This window comes from Panulirus ornatus, chromosome 38 (assembly GCF_036320965.1).
Source record: "Panulirus ornatus isolate Po-2019 chromosome 38, ASM3632096v1, whole genome shotgun sequence".
Classification (NCBI taxonomy): domain Eukaryota; kingdom Metazoa; phylum Arthropoda; class Malacostraca; order Decapoda; family Palinuridae; genus Panulirus; species Panulirus ornatus.
This window is the reverse complement of record NC_092261.1, coordinates 3,210,441-3,232,189: the sequence shown is the minus strand read 5'-3', so window position 1 is coordinate 3,232,189 and position 21,749 is coordinate 3,210,441. Positions and strand designations below refer to the sequence as shown.

At 38.2% G+C, this 21,749-nt stretch overlaps 1 protein-coding gene across 5 annotated transcripts in view; it reads left to right on the top strand.

The window, feature by feature from the left end:
* LOC139760800 (patched domain-containing protein 3-like) overlaps positions 1 to 9,531 on the top strand; it is a 97,810-nt gene extending 88,279 nt beyond the window's left edge. For all 5 annotated transcript variants that reach the window (XM_071684416.1, XM_071684413.1, XM_071684412.1 and 2 more), the window contains 7 exons: positions 640 to 840; positions 1,210 to 1,341; positions 3,689 to 3,835; positions 3,985 to 4,151; positions 4,431 to 4,643; positions 6,228 to 6,440; positions 6,548 to 9,531. In XM_071684416.1, the coding sequence (XP_071540517.1) occupies positions 640 to 840; positions 1,210 to 1,341; positions 3,689 to 3,835; positions 3,985 to 4,151; positions 4,431 to 4,643; positions 6,228 to 6,440; positions 6,548 to 7,606 (2,132 nt within the window). In that variant the 3' untranslated portion in view covers positions 7,607 to 9,531. The remainder of the gene's footprint in view (positions 1 to 639; positions 841 to 1,209; positions 1,342 to 3,688; positions 3,836 to 3,984; positions 4,152 to 4,430; positions 4,644 to 6,227; positions 6,441 to 6,547) is intronic.
* The last annotated feature ends 12,218 nt before the right edge of the window (positions 9,532 to 21,749 follow it).

Genomic DNA, 21,749 nt, shown 5'->3' with positions numbered 1-21,749 from the left:
AAACTTTCATCCCTGGCGAGAGAGTTGTTGGCTGCTGCAGAGGGTCACTTGTGTCTTAGGCCCACAAGAGTCACGCTTTGGATGTCAAAAAATACAGGAGGTAAAGGGCCTGTGTTGAAGCATGTTGTCAAACATACCAGAGTAATAAAATTGTTGACGACGAGGTCTGAAAAAAGTGAACATTCCATTATCGCTTGTTTGAAGAGTGGTTACAGCTTTTTGTCGTGGTTATACGTATCATAGCTAGCTACCCTTGGCCATATATGCATTTCTGTCTTGGAGAATCCGGCTAGTACTTTTACGGCTTAAAATGTTCATGTTACAGTGTTTGTTTTCAGCATTGGTAAGACCTCATCAGTTTGAATGTTGGGAAGTTCATTGAAGTAATATGTATTATATACTGTTTTACATGTTTCAGTTTATATTTATTTATTCTTAAGGCCTTGAATGCTACAATGATATGCACAGTATGTGAAAGCTTTATGAGCAGTACCTAATATTGGTTCTCTCCCCTGGGTAAAGTAACCTGTGCTAGGCTATAAAGGTCTGAGGTAGTTATTTATATGATTAAAAACCTCGTATCACAGAATCAGCTGGAGTTTACAGAAAAAAAAATAACCTAATGTCTTTGTTGGTCAGGCATTGGTATTGATGACACGTTTGTGATGTTGGCTGCATGGCGGCGAACTAAGCTGCAGGATGATGTTCCGGACAGGATGGCCCAGACCTTTGCTGAGGCTGCTGTCAGTATTACCATAACTTCCCTCACTGACATGATCTCCTTCTTCATTGGTGCCAGCACCCCATTCCCCTGCGTCCAGATTTTCTGCCTCTACACAGGTCAGTTCTGCCTCAGTGTTTAAGTCACTTCAATACTAATGTTTATCCCTTTACCGTTGAAGGTGAGAAAGTTTAGGTACTGTAATGAAGTAATGCATCCTTAATTTTCTAAAAATCATTCAGCTTCAGCAGGTTCATTTTCAGAGTATTGTTTAGCTAGAGTTGCGATCGTAAGACTCTGGTGTCCGTTCAGACTTTCAAGAACAGACTCTTTCATCTAGTGTTCTTCAGTGTAGTTATAAAAGTAACATAAATAGAGATGAACGTTAAACTAGGTAGCAAGAGAAATATACAAATTACAGTTTAGCATTTCATGTTCTAAGCCCGTTATGTGGAAACTGTATTTTGATGAGTGTGATGCTGCTGCAGGCACGGCAGTGCTGGTGACATATGTGTGGCACATCACCTTCTTCGGTGGCTGCCTGGCCATTTCTGGCTACATGGAGAAGGGTCAGCGTCACGGCATCACCTGCCGCAAGGTCAAGCCCAAATCGGAAGCAGGTAAGTACCCTAGATCATGTTATTCCCTCCCACTTTGTATTATGTAACCCAGCTACATTTTGATCTGGAGCCTTTTCCTTTTTTGCCTGGTGTGAATATGGTCACTCCCTGACCCAACAACCATATCTTTATCTTGTTACAGTAGCAAGCATTTAGTTATAAAATTCCAATCCATGTGAGAATATTGTCACTTTATAATTATTCTTGAGATGCCTAATTTGGGGGTTTAATGTGAATGTACCTGTTAGTGGGCCTGTGGTAGCAAGGATGGTTTATCTTAATTGACAACAATCAGAAGAGGGATTGGCTTGCACAGTATTCTGAGGAGCTACCCGGAGCTAGTATTAATTTGCTGAAAACAGCCTTTAATATGAGCTAAAGAAAAATCCCATGTGAAAAATAATTTTATTTCATGAATTGATAGAGTCATGCAAAAGTAGAGGAAAATACCTGTACACAAAAAGTAACATGACTTCCCTCTTGTTGGCCAAGTGTAGCTCTCGGTTAGTGAGAGGAGGGGAATATGGCTACTTTTGTGACAATTCATGATACGATAGGATAACATGGAGGTCTTCTTTATTTCTCTGAAATTGTGAATAACTACTATTATTTCTTACATAAGAGTGGGTGATGAATAGCACGACATTACTAAAAGCAGGAGGGGATGTGGAACTGTGAGTGGCACACCACTCATTTCCTTCACAAGCACAGCATTAGTTAATAGCCTAGGTCATATATGCTTGGAAACATTCTGGCTCTTTACTGTCATATTACCATAGCCCTCCAAAACTCTAAAATTTCACAGACAGAAGGTGAGATGCAGTTTTTTCATATCTCCCACACTAGAGACAAAAGCCGAACATGAGTGTAGTGGGGACATTGATGGAGAGGTCCTTTTGCTGGCCTTCCCCCTTACTCCCTCAGAATTCATGGTTACTTAACATGCTTATATTTCATGTGATTCATCACATTTTCCATTAACTTGAACATAAATGACACATTCCTGCTCGCTCTTTAGGGCTGTTGTACACGACCGGTGAGGTCCGTGGATGTGCCTCCAAGTTGGTGGTGATAGTTGGACTCGGGGAGCAGAATTTTTCCCCCTCTTGCCTGGATATTTTGCTTGAGGTGGGAAAAGTTACAGATGTCCACAGAGGTTGGTTATGATCCTGTTAAAGGACATCCTCAGATGTCTTTTAGCATTTGAGGACCAAACAGAGGCAGGAAACTTAAAACGTCATATGACGTTGGTCATCACATAAGGGTGAAGTGGCTGCTCATATCAGTCTGTGTTGGTTGGAAGAAATGGTTCTGACAAGATCCTTAATGTGTTAATTGCTTCTGTTGCCATAAGCTGTCCATATTTAAGCACTCTATAAAATAAACCTAAAACTTCAACAAGAATTTGAGGCACATTTATACCTATTATTTAAAAGTTAGATGTAAGGGTAAAATGGAGTGCGAAAGTAGTGCTGAAGGTAGAGATGGTTGCAAGATCAATTAGAAACACTCTTCAGCTGGAGCAGGCATGTGATCTTCCACCACACTCACACATATAAACTTAACACCTGTATCATCTCGTCTTTGCTGGAGCTACACGATTGTTTTTGATTAACTTAGTTTTGCTAGCCAATGAGGACAAGTGCCGAGAGCATTTATACACTTATCATATTCCATATGACATTTTATTTAATATTTTAATACACCTTTCATATTCCATATGACATTTTATTTAATATTTTAAAATCTAAAGCCTGTTGACCATACCAACAAGTAAAATTCAATACACAAATTATTAATGAAAATCATATCTAAATGCATAAAGTTGTGTGTTGGATCAAGTAGGGATGGAGAGGGTGGCTTCTGTTCTCTCAAAAACTTTTGGCCAACAGTAATAACAAATAAGCTTAGGAGTAGAAGAGAACCTACCTGACCATATACCAACCAAACTCATGCCAAGGGACCTCATAAGTAAGACATGGAAAATGTAGTGTATTAGATTTGAGATACTTGAAGTTGACAGCCCCTGAGGTGGTGAACCCTCCCCAAGAGACTTGAGTAGGGGAGTGTCATTATTGTCCAGACTCTTCTAGCCCCCACTACACAAACACCTACCAAGAGTTTAATCTAGTTAGAACTAGCCAACCTCATGTTTTCTTTCCTCATTTTTGCCATGGCACCCCATGCCATTCACCTTCATTCCTTCACCAACATCATGTCACCATTCATCTCTTCCCAACCATCATTTTCATTCCACCTCACTCTGCCTACCCTTTCATTCCAACTGGTTCATCTTGCATAATGCCATCACAGTTTCTCTAATGACCTGATAACATTTTGCCCACAGTGGATGATGGCCGCTGTTATCAACTATTTTGCACGGGTGGCATCAGTGAGTCTGATCCCTTGAACCCCAAGGACAACAGGCACCATGCATTTATGGTCTTCTTCAGGGACTATGTAGCCCGCTTCCTCAACATCCCTGCCATTAAAGGTGACCTTTATCTGCCTCCTTGAGTTAGTCTTGGTATACTTTGATACAAAACATAATAGACAGTACTTGACTGCCATTATTTCATCAGAGATGGTACAACACATTGTGGTCTTTCTGTGAATTATTGACCTTACATTTTCTTCCTTCAGCATTGGTGGTAATGGTGTTTCTGATGTATCTGCTGGTTGCCTGCTGGGGCTGTACAATGGTGAAGGAGGGATTGGAGCGACGAAGGCTCTCTCGTGATGATTCTTATTCTGTTGAGTTCTACAATCGTGAGGACAAGTACTTCAGGGATTTTCCGTATAGAGTGCAGGTTAGCAAAGCCCCCATATGACAATTTAGGGTATTCTTTTTATTATATTTACTTTTTAGAAAAAGTTGATGTTCTCCCTCTCTCGAGGTGTAAATGCATACATCTGAATTTGACTAAAAAGTTGGTAATGGCTGTTTAATTTATCTAACTAAAACTATTTCTTAAAATGTTCGTAGTTATTAATTGTATTTTAATCAAACGAGCAAGAAAAAGTATTATGATGTATTTTCTAAATAGTGTAACACTGATAAAATATTTAATGCAGTTCTTTCTTTTTAGGTTGCTATAACAGGTGATGTAACCTATAGTGATCCTGAGACACAGGATGAGCTAATGGCTTTGCACCAAAAGTTTGAGAACACTTCATACACTGCAGGGCCCCTCTTTACAGAGTCTTGGTTGAGGGCCTGGCTCGGTTTTATTCGAAGAAACAAAGAGTTCTTGGACCTTAATGTTACAACTGAAGAAGATTTCTGTCGTAATCTTAAAGAAGTAAGTGATATCCTTTTTCTTGGTCCTCATGCATAATGCACTGAGAAACTGTGATGCTCTTGTGTACCAGAGGGTACATTCTTTCTAACGTCTCATTTAGACCTTGAAAATAGCCCATTGGCTCTCTTGATTTTCCATGGTAAGCATTAAAAAAAATATCACCGTTACCATCATGACTAATGGCACTCAGGACAGTTTGCTGTTAAAGCCTCACAGCACTTAAGAGATGAAAAATGTCCCACACTTTTATGAGGGATAATTCATTACGAATACGAGGAAAGGTAAAAATCCATCGAAAACTAATTTTGAGGCTGTATGTTGCTGTAGATGATTATGTTTGGTTACAGCTGTAAAAGGTCAATTTGACTATTTCACTGTGGCACTCCTAAAATCCACTGTAAATTGTATGTGGGATATTCTCAGATAATCAGAACAAAATAACTGTTATTACAGATAAATTCTGAAGAAAATGACAAAACTGTACCCAGTGGAGCACTTTATATGTGCTTACATGCCATTTAGCTTATTCTCGGTAATAAGGTAGCAATGATACATTAGTTGCAGATCATGATTTAATTTTCAGTGTTTCAACAGTTGTCTTCCTCAAGAGAATAGCAGCTTGTATCTCATAACCACTTTGTTACCTGTCTGTTAGAATGAACAACATTGATTTCACCACTATCATACAATTTTGATTTCTGTATGCTGTCCACCACTATTATACTGTAAAAGTAATTTTTCATGTTTTAAGGTCTTTTGTTTAATTTCATGTGTCCTCTCATTGTTCAATCCGTAAATATTTTGAGGAATTGTTCACTGTCTACAGTGTGTTAATATGTTTGGAGAAAAAGGTAGTGATCGCTAACCTTTCTCTAATAAGGTGGGCAGATTTGTTTCTCACCATTCCCTGTAATTCATTTCTTTTCATTCTAATACCATCTTTGTTGCTTTCCTCTGGATCTTCTCTATTTGCTTTTTGTGCTTCTTCATGTGTGTGGGGACCAAATTTAAGCATATTTTTATTTTGGCTTTGTATGATTCAGCTAGCTGAATATTTCTTTATCCATGAGCTAGACTTCCATTTTATTATTTGCCTGCACACAGCTAGTCACCTTAACTATTTTCCTAAAGCAGAACTCTGGTGATTTGTCTGAGACGATGTCAACTCCCAAGTCATTCTCACATATTACTGCTGCTAATTTCCTGATGAATGATTATCATCACATCATACCCTTCTTTCGCTGTATCCATAATTTTTACATTTACTTGTGTTCAACTTCTTCAGTCATGTACCAAACCAATTTTGGTCCTCTTGTAAGTTAATGCAATTTCCAAGCTTATCATGTCCTTTGTATGTGTGTTTAAATGGGAGGGAAGCTAATGTAGACAAGCAAGAAGTCACTGCAGTTTTTGAAAGACAGCATATGATCCACCTAATTGTCATAAGATTGGGCACATTTGAATTATTGAAAATAGAGATGGAATAGGAACTGCTTGCACATACACACACATATACACATTTGTGTTTTCAAAAAAAGTTGCAAAAAGATATTCTACTAATGTTATTATGTCCTCTCTTACCAGATCTACTTATCAGGCCCAGCTAACCCCTATGCTCAGGATGTGACCTTTAATGATGACTACACACGCATTATAGCATCCAGATTCATCATCCAAACATACAAGATTCGTGATGCCAATGGTGACAAAGACATGATGGAGCAGCTACGCAAAGTGGCATCTGAATCAAAATTCAATGTTACGGTGTTCAATCCCTTCTTCATTTTCTTTGATCAGGTAAGTGCTGCTGCAGTAGCTAATGTTTTCTATTAATATAATTGAATTAGTGAAACTGATAATTTTTGTAACTACACTACAAAGGCATTTTCCTTTTTCTTTTTCAGTATGTGCTGGTGAGAACAACAAGCATACAAGCAATCATTCTAGCTGCTGTTGTAATGATGATTATGTCACTGATATTCATACCTAATCCTCTGTGCTCTCTTTGGGTTGCTTTTTCCATCATCTCGATTGAAATAGGAGTTGTAGGTTACATGACCCTATGGGGAGTTAATCTAGACTCCATTTCCATGATTAACCTCATTATGTGCATTGGTTTTAGTGTTGATTTCTCAGCTCATATTTCATATGCATACCTGGCTGCTAAAGTGGACACTCCAGAGGAGCGTGTGCAGGAGTGTTTATATGCCCTTGGTCTTCCTATATTACAGGGTGGCCTCTCAACTATTTTAGGTATCACAGCTCTGATTTTAGCTCCTTCATATATATTTATAACTTTCTTCAAAACTGTGTTTCTAGTCATATTCTTTGGTGCTATGCATGGAATCTTCCTTTTGCCAGTCCTCCTTTCTCTCCTGGGTCCAGGATCTTGTCGTAAAAAGAAGCCAAAGGAAGTCTTACCACCATCTAAGGCAGCTGGCCATCCATTTTTTGTGCATGGTCAAGAAATGAATCACTCAGGCCATATTGATCCCAACAACTTAAGAATTCCTCGGCCTCATGGTGTACTAGCAATGCACAATGGAGCAGTAGTTTCCCCAGTGGGACCTGTAGCACTAAGTCATTCTGGACCATTCCTTGCACCAGGTGCTGCTGCTACACTAGCATCTAATAAGGAAGATGGCAATAGTCTAGAAAAAGATTTGGGCCTCGGCACTTCAGGTGAAGAGTCCAGTGAATCGAGCTTAAGTAAGGGAGTTACAACTCGCCGTGGTGGTCCAGACATCGTAACTGGGACAGGAGGACGGCCTGGACTCCCCATTATGGAGGTGTACAGTAATAATGGCTATGTGAGTGATGATTTAGAGGCTGAAGAACGAAGAGCAAAAGAACGTTGTCTTGATCGATATGGTGAATGGGAGGATCTACGTCGAAGTTACCCATCTTCCCGTCCATCTTCTGAATACCATGCGTCAGCATGGTTCCCTTATGCGGGCACCTAACCAGGAACATTCCGTAATTTAAATTCTCGAGAAAGAAGTGAACATAGAAGTGGATCATCATTAGGAAGATAAGAGTTGTATACCTCTTCAGAACCAAGGGGACGACATCGTGACCGCCATTAACGATGTCATGCCCAGGTGACCATGTGCCATGGCCTAGTGTACAGTGTACATAGTTTAATGAAAATGGACAAGCCCAGCACAACTAGAGACTGGGCAAAGCCACCCCTTTTCTCCTCCCAGGGTACTTTATTGTCCCGCGGACATGTGCCATTCCGCTCCAGTTGCAACTGCCAGTATTCTCTGATCCTTCATCATTTCCTTTATCATTCATTGTTTGTTATCCAAAGGGAATATAACATTTATTGCATAATTTTCAATATTAATAGTCTGATATATAAAGTTGAAGTAGGAAACACTTTTTCTTATTTTTTTATCAAATTGTAACCACATATTCCTCATGTCATAACCAACATATTACATGATACACAGCAGTTTACATAAATATTTTAAAGTTTTTTATCTTCAGTTTTTTAATCTTATTAAACAGGTTGACTAAAATTCTGTAGGAGGAGAACAAACTTTTACTTTAGGAATGAAATGTAGGGATGATGGGTTGAATTTTAGCTTTAGTTGTGCAATTATTTTAAGGAAACTGAATTGGAATGCTAATAGCCTGAAAAATAAACTTTACAAAATGGAATGGCTAATTTTTTTTTTTTTTTATATTGATATCATCAGTCATTTAAGTAACATAACTTGTCTGATTGCTTTTTAACTTGAGAATCCTTTTTAGATATGTTTCTTGAATATATATTTTCCTTCATAATATTTTAAAATAGAGGAGGAGGGGGTAGTGGCTGGCCAAAAGTGGCCAAATTTTATAATGAAGTAAACTGTATCAGTTATCACTTTTATGGTGATTACATTTTTGCACTGTAAAAATACCAATTGAGAAACTTTTCTATTGCTTTTAATATTTTATCGCTGTAAAAATACCAATTGAGAAACTTTTCTATTTTTAATATTTTTAGCAACTGAAGCAGTTGTAATTCATGAACTATTATATAATACTCTTTTATTGATGTTTTAGTTTTAAGTTAGCCTACAAATAACAAACCCAAGACACTTTTAGTATGAATGTAAATACAGTAGTATGAAATTTATTGTCCTTGTACAACTACACTGCACAGTCTTGAATAAGTGTTTCCCTTGTACATCCATATCTCAGCTGGCTAAGAGATGTTAGTTTTGGTGCTCAGGCATATAAATCATTGATACTGTTGGACACAAAGTACAAAGTGCTGATCTGATAAGAAATTTAGACATAAACTCTTAATACCTTAAATTTCTGTATAATAGAGCATATTAAGACAACTAATTGCTGTAATATTTTATGACTGGCAGGATTTCTGCTCTAAATGTATTGTCCAACATGTACTCTACTGTGCATGTTAAGTAATGTTACCACATGAGTGGTCATGTAACTCAAGTCGAAAAAGTGACTCCTCTGTGTATGTCACATGGAATCATTTTGGGTAGAACATATAAAGTACTTTCTTGTTTTAAGAGTTTGTTTGCCTGTAAGCATTTAAAATGGGAAACAATTCTTAAAATATGAGATTGCTACAAGTGTAACCTCACCAAATTCAGTATTAAGCTCTTCTATACAAATTTCATAACTCACTAATAAAATGAATTATTTGAAAGATTTTTTTAAATGCCAAGATTTCCTGTTCAGACCATTAATTCTACTATTGAGAAAGCCCCCATGTACATAATTCAAAGGAAGCTTCAATAGCTTCCATTCATTTAGCATAACTGCATGACCAAAACTGTAATGGTACCAGAAGTATTGTTAGAAATAGTTAAATCCTTAATAACTCTGCATCACTGGTAGACATACACAGAATCACTTACTGACATTCATTGTTTTTCTTACCTTGTTTGTGTATGCTGAAACCACATTTTCCTTATCCTTGAAAAGCATTATCCATTACTACCACCACTAGTCATGATTGTTGTATGAACTTCACAGAGACCAATAAGAAGATGGAAAGGATGGGGTAAGGTGGGCTCTCCCTACCCTTAGTTCCTTCATTTCTGACACATCAATCCTCCTAATCAGTCTTTCTTCACTTCTGCAAATATCCAAACCCGTCACTTAGACTACCACACCTTTCTCTCCAATACATAATCAACCTAACACCATATACCCTACAGAATTTCATTTTCATCATGTCCACCCTCTTCCTTTCTTTTGTGACGAGTTCAAAGACTAGCATCTGTACAACACTGTTGGAATTACTATTCACCTTTCCTCCACCAGACAACTAACCTCTCCTTCAGTACACTTTACACCAAAGAACTTGCACCCCCCTCTCCAACTCTGACTAATTTTTGCCATTGTGGTTCCATACACTTACCGATACTTCAAGCTTTCCACTTCCTTTAGGCTCTCCTCATTCAAAGCTAAACTTTTACCCTGTCTCATCCCCCTGATGAACCAAATTACTTTATTCTCGTTCACATTTTCTCTGGTTTCTCCTTTCACACACTCTTAAACTCTCAAGCTCATGGAGCTTTTCACTGGTGTCTACCACCTGAACTGTGTTATCTACAAACAACAACTGATACGTCTCAAATGTCTTCAAACAAACTTTAGACCCTTTTGGTTGCAAATCTATTGCAAACCATACATTGTCTGTCAGCAGTCCTATTACTGAACAGCATACCCTTAATTTATATACGTGTTTTGTACATATCTTCCCACACTTCCATTAATGTAGCACAGGCATAATCTTTCAACATGTTTCAGCTCCAAAACATCATCCTACCATCTAGAGTTGAAGATCCAACAGCTGCTCTCAGAATGTATATATATCTGTATCTCAGAGGCCCGTTCTCTCTAAGAACTCCCATCAAGGGGGTTGGCCTTGGCAAACAAGTCTCCATTTATTCCTGTCCTTGCATGCCTCCCTCACACACACCATTCTATGCATTCTTCCAACATCTGTCTCCCTTCAATACTCTATCACTCTACTTCCCCATGTCACAAAAGGTTTTCCTCTCACACCAACCTCTCGTACTATCATTCACTCTACTTGTAAACTCCCCATCTCGCATTCTTTCCACAAGCCCAAACCACCTCAAGGTGTTGAGTTTCACGTTCTCTACCACTCCACACTTCATTCCCAATGCATTGCCTGCCATACCAAATATCTCGTACACTCTCACATTTCTTTTGTTAATTCACACAGCTCATTTCCAGAGCCTTTATTCTTGACTGTGACCCGTTTTATGTCCATACTTCAGCTGCATATGTCAGGGTCGAGAGGACTGTACTATCCCTTAATCCTTCCTTTATTTCTATATTAACCCCTTTACCATTTATTCAAATAAGGGACCCAGTGACCCTTGTATCTTATGCTACTCCCTTATCTTTCCTTCCATATCACCAAATTTATCCAAAACACCTTCCAAATAATTAAACTGCCACCTCTTCCAATCTTTCTCCTTCCCGTATCTATAGCAGTTCAGTACATTTTCTTCTCTCGCTATAGGGCTTTGCAAAATCTGTATTTTCACTCCATTTCCTTTCAAACACCATTACTTTTATTCACATTTACCTTCAATTGCCCACACTTACACACATCATAAAACACAATTTCTGCAATTCCTCTAAACTCTTTGAAAACAAAGAGAGTCATTCACAAACAGGCTTGTCATGTACCTTGCCACCATACTCTATCTCTGTACCCTTTCCCTAGTTTTGCTTTCGTCTCTCATCACTTCATCCATCAATATGTTAAAAACCATGGTGCCATTACACAGCCATGCCTCACACCCATATGTATACAGAAACTTTTGCTTAACTCTTCATCCACTCTTACATATTGTATTTGCTCCTCTATAGAAGGCTTTCACACCAACCAACAGCCATCTTCCTACCCCATATATTTTTCACACATCCCATAAACAAAACAAAAGCTCTTGAAAAATTTAAAAGATAGCATATTATATGCTATCATACTTGTTATACATATAGGCAATACCTGTTTACACAAAAAGCAATCAAAAGAATAGGGGCTACCTCCTCAACCCATTCTGTGTAAGATATGGCTCTCATAAGTTAGCCATTCCATGCAGGACATAGCTTTAGTAATTTGATATGTGGCACATTTAAGAGCATGGCAGTGTGATTGCTATGGTAACCAAAAGTTGGTAACAGATGTCTGTTTATACTGGTTTATTTTACCAAAATTCAATTTCTATTTCCCACATCTGTAATAAGGACTGGGTTGTGGGAACCCATGGCTCCACAGAATGGGTTAAGTGTACATAAGGAATGGGGGGGGGAAAAAAGGCAGCCAGAATAAGAAGAAACATATAAATTAGGTATAATTCAAAAGAAAAAAAATCTGAAGGGTGAAGCGAACTTAAGATGGGAAAGAGTCCATCACTGCCACTAAAGTATGACAAAAGCTAACAATGAAAGACAATGGCTTTTTACTTCTCACATTGTACACTCAAACGTTCTTTACAAAAAGCTTTTTTCTTATACCTATGACAAGAGAAAGAAAATCATGTATTGGGTATAAATTTATATATTTGGGAAGGCTGATCAGCTGCCTTCCATACTATAAAGAAAATGCAGTTATGCTTGGTAACTTGTGTGGCATACACAAATAGTGTACATAATTTTATGTAGCTAGGTACAAAACACTCAAACACCAACAATTAACAGGGAAAATTTTGAAATGTGAAACATATTATGTACAAGGACTCGACTGGTAACAACTGTGTTTCTTGATTAATCTCCTAGTAACAAAACATAATATATATATATATATATATATATATATATATATATATATATATATATATATATATATATATATATATATATATATCCATCCCTAAGCAAGATTCAACATAAATAATATAAAATATATCAAAATTACAATGCTGGGTAATATCAATACTTTATAAGACCCTGCAGCATAAAAGAAGTTCTGAATTCTTGGGAGAGTTGTTTCTGAAATCACAGGAAAAGCCAAGGATATTACTATCTTAAAGACCCTCTCTCCAGGTTTGTTTGGCTGCCAAATAATATTTAGATGTAGTACTTCAACTATACAATATAATGGCCTCCACCATTGGTCATTAACTATCATCACAGTCTGTACATAAAATGTCTAACATTGATAACCCCTACCTTTTGATGGTACCAAGCACCATTCAATCCTTGGTGCCTATACAGCCTTTAAATAATCTTTGTCCAGGGAAAGGAACCTTAGGAGAAGGTGTTATAGTTGGTGTATCCTCAGTCTGCTATTGTCTAAGCTCAGAGTCAAATCTCTTCAGGACACTAAGTCTATATTCTGAGCCTGGTACTGAACTGAGGATATGCTAGCCCCCTTGATCAAACAGAAAAGAAATAAGCCCTGAGTCCCTCAATGGAGGAGGCCAATTAAATGCAGGGACCTCTCGATTTACACGTTACCTTCTTGAAAATGGTCATACATATCAAAAACATAAATCAAATAATGTAATAAGTAATGGGATGGGTGTTATCATTAACAGTACCAAGTGTTAAACCAATGAAAAACTACAGTATATGCATACCACGAAATATGAAATACTGTACTATATATACTGTACAAGGAGTTTTATTAATAGACAAAATAAACTTAATTCCAACACTTACGTTTACTGCTGTTCCTGAATTGCTTGCTGGTACTGATAGAGACAAAGCTGAGATGAAGAATGACTGGGTAAGGGGGTGATCTGGGTCTGATGTCATAGTTAGGTGGTAGCGGTCATGGGAGTTCAGCTATTACATCACTAGATGTTGATGGCTGGCCTTCCTTACAAGTACCCTTTTTCTTCAAAAGTAATCATGTTGTCTATATTAGACTTCACTGTCTTCTCATGGCGAATTTCTTAATAACACCTGATGTCAGCTAAGACTTTTGAACTCCATTCTCTGCTTGGGTCATCCTCATCAAATATAGTGAGAGCAAGGCCAATGTAGTGAAATGCTTCAGCTAAACTCTTGCTAGTGAGAGAACACACTTGCTCAACCTTCCCTTCTCCTGGTATTCCTTCACCAACAGATGAGCTTCATTCACGAGCTCCTCATACTATTCTAGCAACTACTCCACATACACCCTCCTCAAAGCTGACTTTTTTTTCACCATTTCCCCAATGTGTACACATGTGCCTGATACTTTGATGTTGACATAAAAAACCTGGTATACATGTGTAAACACTCAGTTCATACAAATATCGTTGATTTCCATCCAGGTCTCACAGGTGATCATGATGGTATCCCTGATAGTAAAAGACTTCCAGAATTCCTTCACAGTCACATGATGGCATCCCTGATGGTGAAGGACTTCCAGAATTCCTTCACAGTTATCTGTAGCCTTCATATACTTTGTAAATGTTCTATCTATCTATATCTCTGATGTCTGTTACCTTCAGGAACTCCCTCAATGGGGTGGCCATGGCAACAAAGTCTCCATAACTAGTGAACTCCAGTGCTGCTTCTTAGCCTTTAATGTCTCACTCTTAACAGGCCACACTAAGAGGGCCACTCTAGTGCAGCATTTGCAGAGGCTCCAACCTAATGTTCCTACTGACTATAACCTAATGTTCCAACCAACTGCTTCTATCTCCAACCATTTTGCAAAAAGGCTGGGCTAGCACTTAGTATTTACCACAGGAAATCTAGAGTTATGAAGAATGAGCTGTGTGAGTTAAGCGTTGTCAAGTGTTGTGTGTGACAGGGAGATAGATTTTGTATGTTTGTGGACGGAATGCCAACAGTCCACATGTAGGTGAGGCAGATAGAAAAGACAGCTATTGGGTGAGAGGAGAGCAACCTGACTACCAATGAAGTGCTGGTTCACTATGCAGCTATCACTAACCCTCCTAAAACCCAGGTGGGTAGTACCAGTAATATACCTCCCTGGTCATTGGCTCCTTACCAACTACTACCAACCAAATGTTTTTCATAGATAGTAGGCCTTGAAAAGAAATATCTCCCCCTGATCTGGCTGGATGAGATGTAATGTTGGGTAGAAGAAAAATACTTGGATGTTCCCACTAATGTCATGTAACTAAAGGTGGATGGCCAGGGCATTATCTAAAAGGAGAAACATATGCTGCTTCGCACAGTTCTCCTTCAGCTCTACATGGAGCTATGCAGCAAAATAACCAGAGAAAACTTAGCCTGTTTTCTATGCCTTTGGATTAGAATAACAAAAGTCACAAATATTGCTTCACATATCCCTTATGATCTAAGCCCTGGGATTTTCTGAATGGTAGACCAATAATGGTTGAAGCTTGCAGTCGCCTTCAACATTGCCCCTTACAAGCAGCATAAGGCAATCCTCGGCAGCTTTAAACTCTAGTTTTACTTGGCAACTTTAAATCCTAGTTTAGTCATCATGGGAAATGTTCATTCTCAAAGGCATTCTCCTTCAAAATAATCTGGTCTCAAATACATTAAAAATCTACTTAGGAGAATAACTGCCTTCCTTGGTAATTATCTTGAGGGTTCCCAGGAAATTTTTGTCTACAACGAGATCAGCAGAAGCAGCCTCACCAGTCATCTTGATGTAGTGGCATTTCTTAAAATTCGCAAATCAAGTAAGACTTGCTTAAAATGTCACTGTTGCTCCTTCTTCTGCTGCTAAGTCATCATATATACTCCGGGCCTTTGGTGTTTAATCCATGTGCTCAACATTCATTCTCTCCATAGTTGAACTCTGGGAAAACAAGGTTTTAGAAGCAATGATTAATGTTCCACTTCTGGCACTCTCCTTGATCCTCTCTGCATTATTACAAATAATCTGTAAACAAGATACACTAAGTCCATGGGCACTTAATATCAGCTATTCATTTACTACCTCATAACGTTTGAGAACATCCATTTTCACCCCGTTGTTGAAGGCTTTATGCTTCTTAGCACAACTGGTACAAGGAGAACTTAAAAGATGTTCTGTTGGCAAGAGGTAAGGAGCAACATACAGTACATTGCACCACAAAATACTGTAGCATTATGGGACTATAGACTGTATCCATGCCAAAAGTATGTGCACTTCTCACATGGTGCTGGCAATGCTACAACACAGTGCTTCCAGCCCAGCAATGATTGCATTATTACACATACGCACTGTGTAAATTAAAAAAAGTGTACATGGACCACATGCGTTGTTCTAAATTTGACATAAATCAAGTACACATTGATCAAGAGGTCCCCGTATTTTGGCTTTTACCAGAGACTAATTTACTGATATATTCCTTTAATAATAAAGAGGTCCTTCTGGTAACACAAGAGCTTCCAGTTATAAACTGATTTCCAGCAGCAACAATGTATACATACTGTCTAAAAGCTGGGATTACTCTGCATTTTTTTTACTGGTGCATAATATTATGATCTATATATGAATGTGTATTTGTAAGTGCGTTACAAGCTCAGAAATGCTTAAATATAGTAACTGGTATCTTCGAGATGTTAAAAGGCAGCTGAAGGATGACCCATCTCAGCCTCGTTCCACATGTTCATTCAAAAGCAATTCTGATTCACTGGGCATCTCTTCCTGCCTTGTGGTGCCTTAATCCGCACTGATTTTCGTCTTATAAAAATTAAGTCATACATCATAATTTCATGGCAGTGCTTCGATGTTTTCAGAAACAATTACTGCTGGAGTCTAATCATAGATGATTTTTTTGTTGGTTACTGTCTCAATCCTGCTGCCATGAAAGGTATAATGCAGAATTTTCTGAACACATATCAAAGGATGCACCCAATTTGCAAAGCTGTTGCTCAGCTAGTAGCTTAAAACTGGGGACAGTTGCCTTTTAAATTTATAAACTACATATGATGCAGACTTTCTATATAAAGACAAGTCAAAAAATAACACTAACAATGTTCATGAAATCTGCATAAACAAGTCTCACCTAATGATGTAGGGCATTTGGGTTGGGGTGGTAAGTGAAGTGAGAGTTGTGGATAGTAGTTTGGTGAAGAGAGGAGGTGGTCAAAGCCTTACATAAGATGAAATGTGGAAAGGCAGCTGAAGTGGATAGTGCTGAACTTAAAGTTCTTCAGAAAGTTGGGTGACTGTGTTGTGGATTCATTCGTTAGGATTTTCATGTATGTATGGACCATGGTGAAGTACCTGAGAATTGGTGGAAAGCATGTACTGTGCAACTGTATAAAGGCAAGGGAGATAAAGGAAAGTTCAAACTACTGAGGTACAAATTTGTTGAGTATACCTTGTAAGTTGTAGAGAAGAATAATAACTGAGAGGATAAAGGCATGTACAGAACATCAGATTATAAAGGAACATTGTGATTGCAGAAATGGTAGATGTGTGGATCAGGTGTTTGATTTAAAAAATGTGTGAAAGATACTTGGAGAAAAAGAGGGATTTGTATCTGGTAATTATGAATCTGGAGAAAGCATATTACAGGGTTGGTAGCGATGCCTTGTGGAAGGTATTAAGAGTATACAGTGGAGGAGGAAAGCTACTAAAAGCAGGAAAAAGTTTTTATCAAGGATGTAAGACATGTGTACGATCAGAAAGAGAGGAATGTGAATGGTTGGTCTTAGGCAGGAGTGAGTGATGTCACCATGGCAGTTTAATTTGTTTACAAATGGGTTGGTGAGGAAGGTAAATGCATGAGTCTTGGAGAAGGGGTGATTATGTAGCCTATTTGGGATGAGAGGGCCTGGGAAGAGAGTCAGTTGCTCTTTGCTGATGATATAGCACTGGTGGCTGATTCAAGTAGGAAACTACAGAAATTGGAGACTGAGTTTAGAAAAATGTATGAAAGGAGGAAGTTGCGAATAAATGTGAATAAAAGCAAAGTTATCAGGTTTAGCAGAGTTGGGGAACATGTCAGTTGGGGAGCGAGTCTGAATGGAGAAAAATTGGAGGAAGTGAAGTGTTTTAGATATGAGGGAGTTAGGACATGGCAGCAAATGGAACTATGGAAGGAGAAATTAATCACAGGGTGGGTGTTGGGGTAAAGGTTCTGGAAACACTGAAGAACTAGTGAAAAGAAAGATAATCATCTGGGAGAGCAAAAATGGGTATGTTTGAAGGTACAGTACTCCAAACAGCATTATATAGATGCAAGGCATGGGCTATAAATAAAGCTGTGAAAAGGTGGGCAGATGTGTTGGAAAAGAAATGTTTAAGGACAAAATGTGGTGTGAGGTTGTTTCATTACATAATGAGAGGGTAAGAGAGAGGTTTAATTATAAAGAAAGTGGGTGGAGGTGTGATTATAAAAAGAGGGTGGTTGAGAAAGATGAGGAGGGTGCTGAAATGGTTTGGGAATATGGAGAGAATGAGAGGAAACATTGATAAAGAGGATATATATATGTCAGAAGTGGAGGGGACAATGAGAATGGGAAGGCCTAACTGGATATGAAAGGAAGGAGTGAAACAGATTTTGAATGATTGGGGGCCTGAACATGCTCGAAGGTGAAAAGCGTGCACAGGATAGCATGCATTGGAACGATGTGGTATACAGGGGTCAATGTGCTGTCAATGGAATGAACCAGGGCATTTGAACTGGCCGGGGTAAACTATGGAAAAGTCTGTGGGGGTCTAGTAGTGAGTAGGGAGCTATGGCTTCGGGACAACGGGCATTCAGAATTGTGAATGAAAGTGATGAGCAGCATGTGGAATTGTGTGCCAAAAAAGAACTGGTGATATAGAATACCTGGTTTAAAAAGAGAGACACGTATACGTATGTGAGTAGGAAAGATGGGCAGAGGGCATCATTGGATTACATATTAATTGACAGGCATGTAATGTGAGTAGGAAAGATGGGCAGAGGGCATCATTGGATTACATAGTAATTGACAGGAATGTAAAAGACAGACTTCTGGATGTAAATATGCTGAGAGGTGGGATGTCTGATCACTATTCGTCAAGGTTTTCAAACAAGAGGAAATATTATCAATTAGAAGAGTGGTGAAACTAAATGAGCTAGGAAATGAGACGTGAAGAAATATCGAGAGATTGAGCATAGAATGGTAAAAGGTAAGAGTAAATGAAGCAAGGGGAGTGGGTGAGGAATGAAAGGTATCTAAGAAAGCAGTTCTGGCATGTGCAAGATATACATAACAACTACAGAATGGATGTGAGCAAATCCAGTCTATTTGTCTGTTCCTGGCACCACCTCATTAATGGCAATCATGAAAAAAAAATTATACATATATTTCTTTCATACATATTAGCCATTTCCCGTGTTAGCAAGGTAGCATTAAGAACAGACGACTGAGTCTTAGAGGGAATATCCCCACTTGCTCCCTTCTCTGTTCTTTTTTTTTTTTTTTTTGAAAAGTAAAAATGAGAGGGGAGGATTTTCAGCCCCTCCCTGCTCCCTCTCCTTTTAGTCACCTTCCATGACACACAGGGAATACATGGGAAGTATTCTTTCTCATCTATCCCCCAGGGATAACATATATATATATTTATTCATTATTTATATACATATTTTTTTTCTTTTAGACTATTTGCCATTTCCCGCGTTAGCGAGGTAGCGTTAAGAACAGAGGACTGGGCCTTTTTTGGAATATCCTCACCTGGCCCCCTCTGTTCCTTCTTTTGGGAAAAAAAAAAAAAAAAAACGGGAGGATTTCCAGCCCCCCGCTCCCTCCCCTTTTAGTCGCCTTCTACGACACGCAGGGAATACGTGGGAAGTATTCTTAATCCCCTATCCCCAGGGATATATATATATATATATATATATATATATATATATATATATATATATATATATATATATAAATATTGGAAAGGATCACAATTTTGCGCGTGATCAAGATATTCCTATGAGTCCACAGGGAAAATGAAACACGAAAAGTTCCCAAGTGCACTTTCGTGTAATAATCACATCATCAGGGGAGACACAAGAGAGGAATATAACAGTCAGTTGATATATATCGAAGAGACGAAGCTAGGACGCCATTTGGTAAATGTTTACCAAATGGCGTCCTAGCTTCGTCTCTTCGATGTATATCAACTGACTGTTATATTCCTCTCTCGTGTCTCCCCTGATGATGTGATTATTACACGAAAGTGCACTTGGGAACTTTTCGTGTTTCATTTTCCCCGTAGACTCATAGGAATATATATATATATATATATATATATATATATATATATATATATATATATATATATATATATATATATATATATATATATATTGTCTTTGTTGTCTTTTCCTAACACTACCTCGCACACATGAGGGGGAGGGGGATGTTATTCCATGTGTGGCGAGGTGGCGATGGGAATAAATAAAGGCAGATAGTATGAATTATGTACATGTGTATATATGTATATGTGTACATTGAGATGTATAGGTATGCATATTTGCATGTGTGGACGTGTATGTATTTACATGTGTATGGGGGTGGGTTGGGCCATTTCTTTCGTCTGTTTCCTTGTGCTACCTCGCAAACGCGGGAGACAGCGACAAAGCAAAATAAATAAATAAATATGATAAAAAAATGTTCAAGACAGAGCCCCTAGTATAAAACTCCTTCCCTGTACAGTACAAGTAGGTAATTACAAGATCCTTCCTGATTTTGGTGTCAACATTCCACTACAACATTGAGCATTTAATCCATGACTGCCCATTGCAAGCCCTCTAAACAAAGTGATCTTTGGGATCACCTGGGGAATGTTGTGGTCCGAGTGAGGAAAAAAAGAAGGCAAACAAGTCAGCTGTAATGCAGGGCGCCACTGAGGCTGCAAAAACAGCTCACCAGCAAACTCAAGAGCACTGTGACATCTCCAAATTACATTTAAAAAGTGCACAACAAGAACAATTTGGAGCACAATGAAGCAATGAAGTGGCCAAAAACTGTTCATCTTCAAGTTATCTAAAAATAAATATGGGATGTAACCAGGCAACAAGTTACTTCACCACTTGTACAAGGAAAAGCACATGAATTAAGGCTTTCTAAGGGATGACCTGAAAGTGAAAATACTATTTCCCTTGATGCTTTCCGTTGCCAGTAAGTTAAGTTTTTTTTTAAATGGTGTCAAGATGGTTAAACAAAGGTATTCAATATTTATCGTGGAGGCTGCTTTACTGCATTATACCAAACTCCTCTAATTTTAACTATGTTCAAACAAACCTGGATAGAAAGTCTTGAAGCCAGCACATGCATGATTTCCCATACGGCTTAAAATAGTTCACTTTAAACCATGTTAACCAGCCCAAATTAGTTGGCATTTTCTGACACCTTGTATGATATATGAGAGAGAGAGGTTTGGCAAAATGGATACAGTAATGAAAAGAGAATGAAAATAAGCTAAAAGCATAATTAACAAGACTATTTCAATCACTTTAACATGGGAACTGCAGTTAAAGTTTCTGTTGAATACTAAACAATTCCACAGGATATAATCCTTATATGATAGTATAGGCAAGGCATACAGAAGGGGCTTTGAGCACCGACATGTAAATGATTTGAAAGAAGTATAGTATGAGGTCTCTAGTGGAGTAGGGGCAGCTGTGGGCAAAAATTCCCTGAGATGACTGTGCAACATTTAACACTGCACATGTGAGAATGAGGCCACAAACTTATTACAGTAGTCACATTTTGGAGTCCTTTCAAGTGAAAAGATGAAACCTTCACATCTGCTTTGCCAGAGGCTGGCTGAACCATGTAAAAATCTAATAAGCTGGATTGAGATCGTAGTTCACCAGGTACATATTTACATCTGCTGAAAATCTATCCTAAAGTTTGCATCCTCATTGAGTAAACACTCACACTAGAAACTGCTAACTAAGACAAAGAGCAAGTAAAAGCAAATTGTACTTGGAACATAATCCAACATATGTGGGTAGCTAGACCTCTAATGAATAAGCCAAAATATAACCACTATACTGAACAATCATAAAACTAAGACCTGAAGTGGATTAAAACTAGTTATGCATTGGAAACACTTCATGAGGGACTACTTGATAAAAAAAAATATATATATACACCATTAGCTTTCATATTTTGTAAAACACATTCTTCTTACCATTTTAAGAGAAGGTACGAAAATTACAGTACAAATTTACTGAGGTCTGCAATAAAAACACAAGCAAG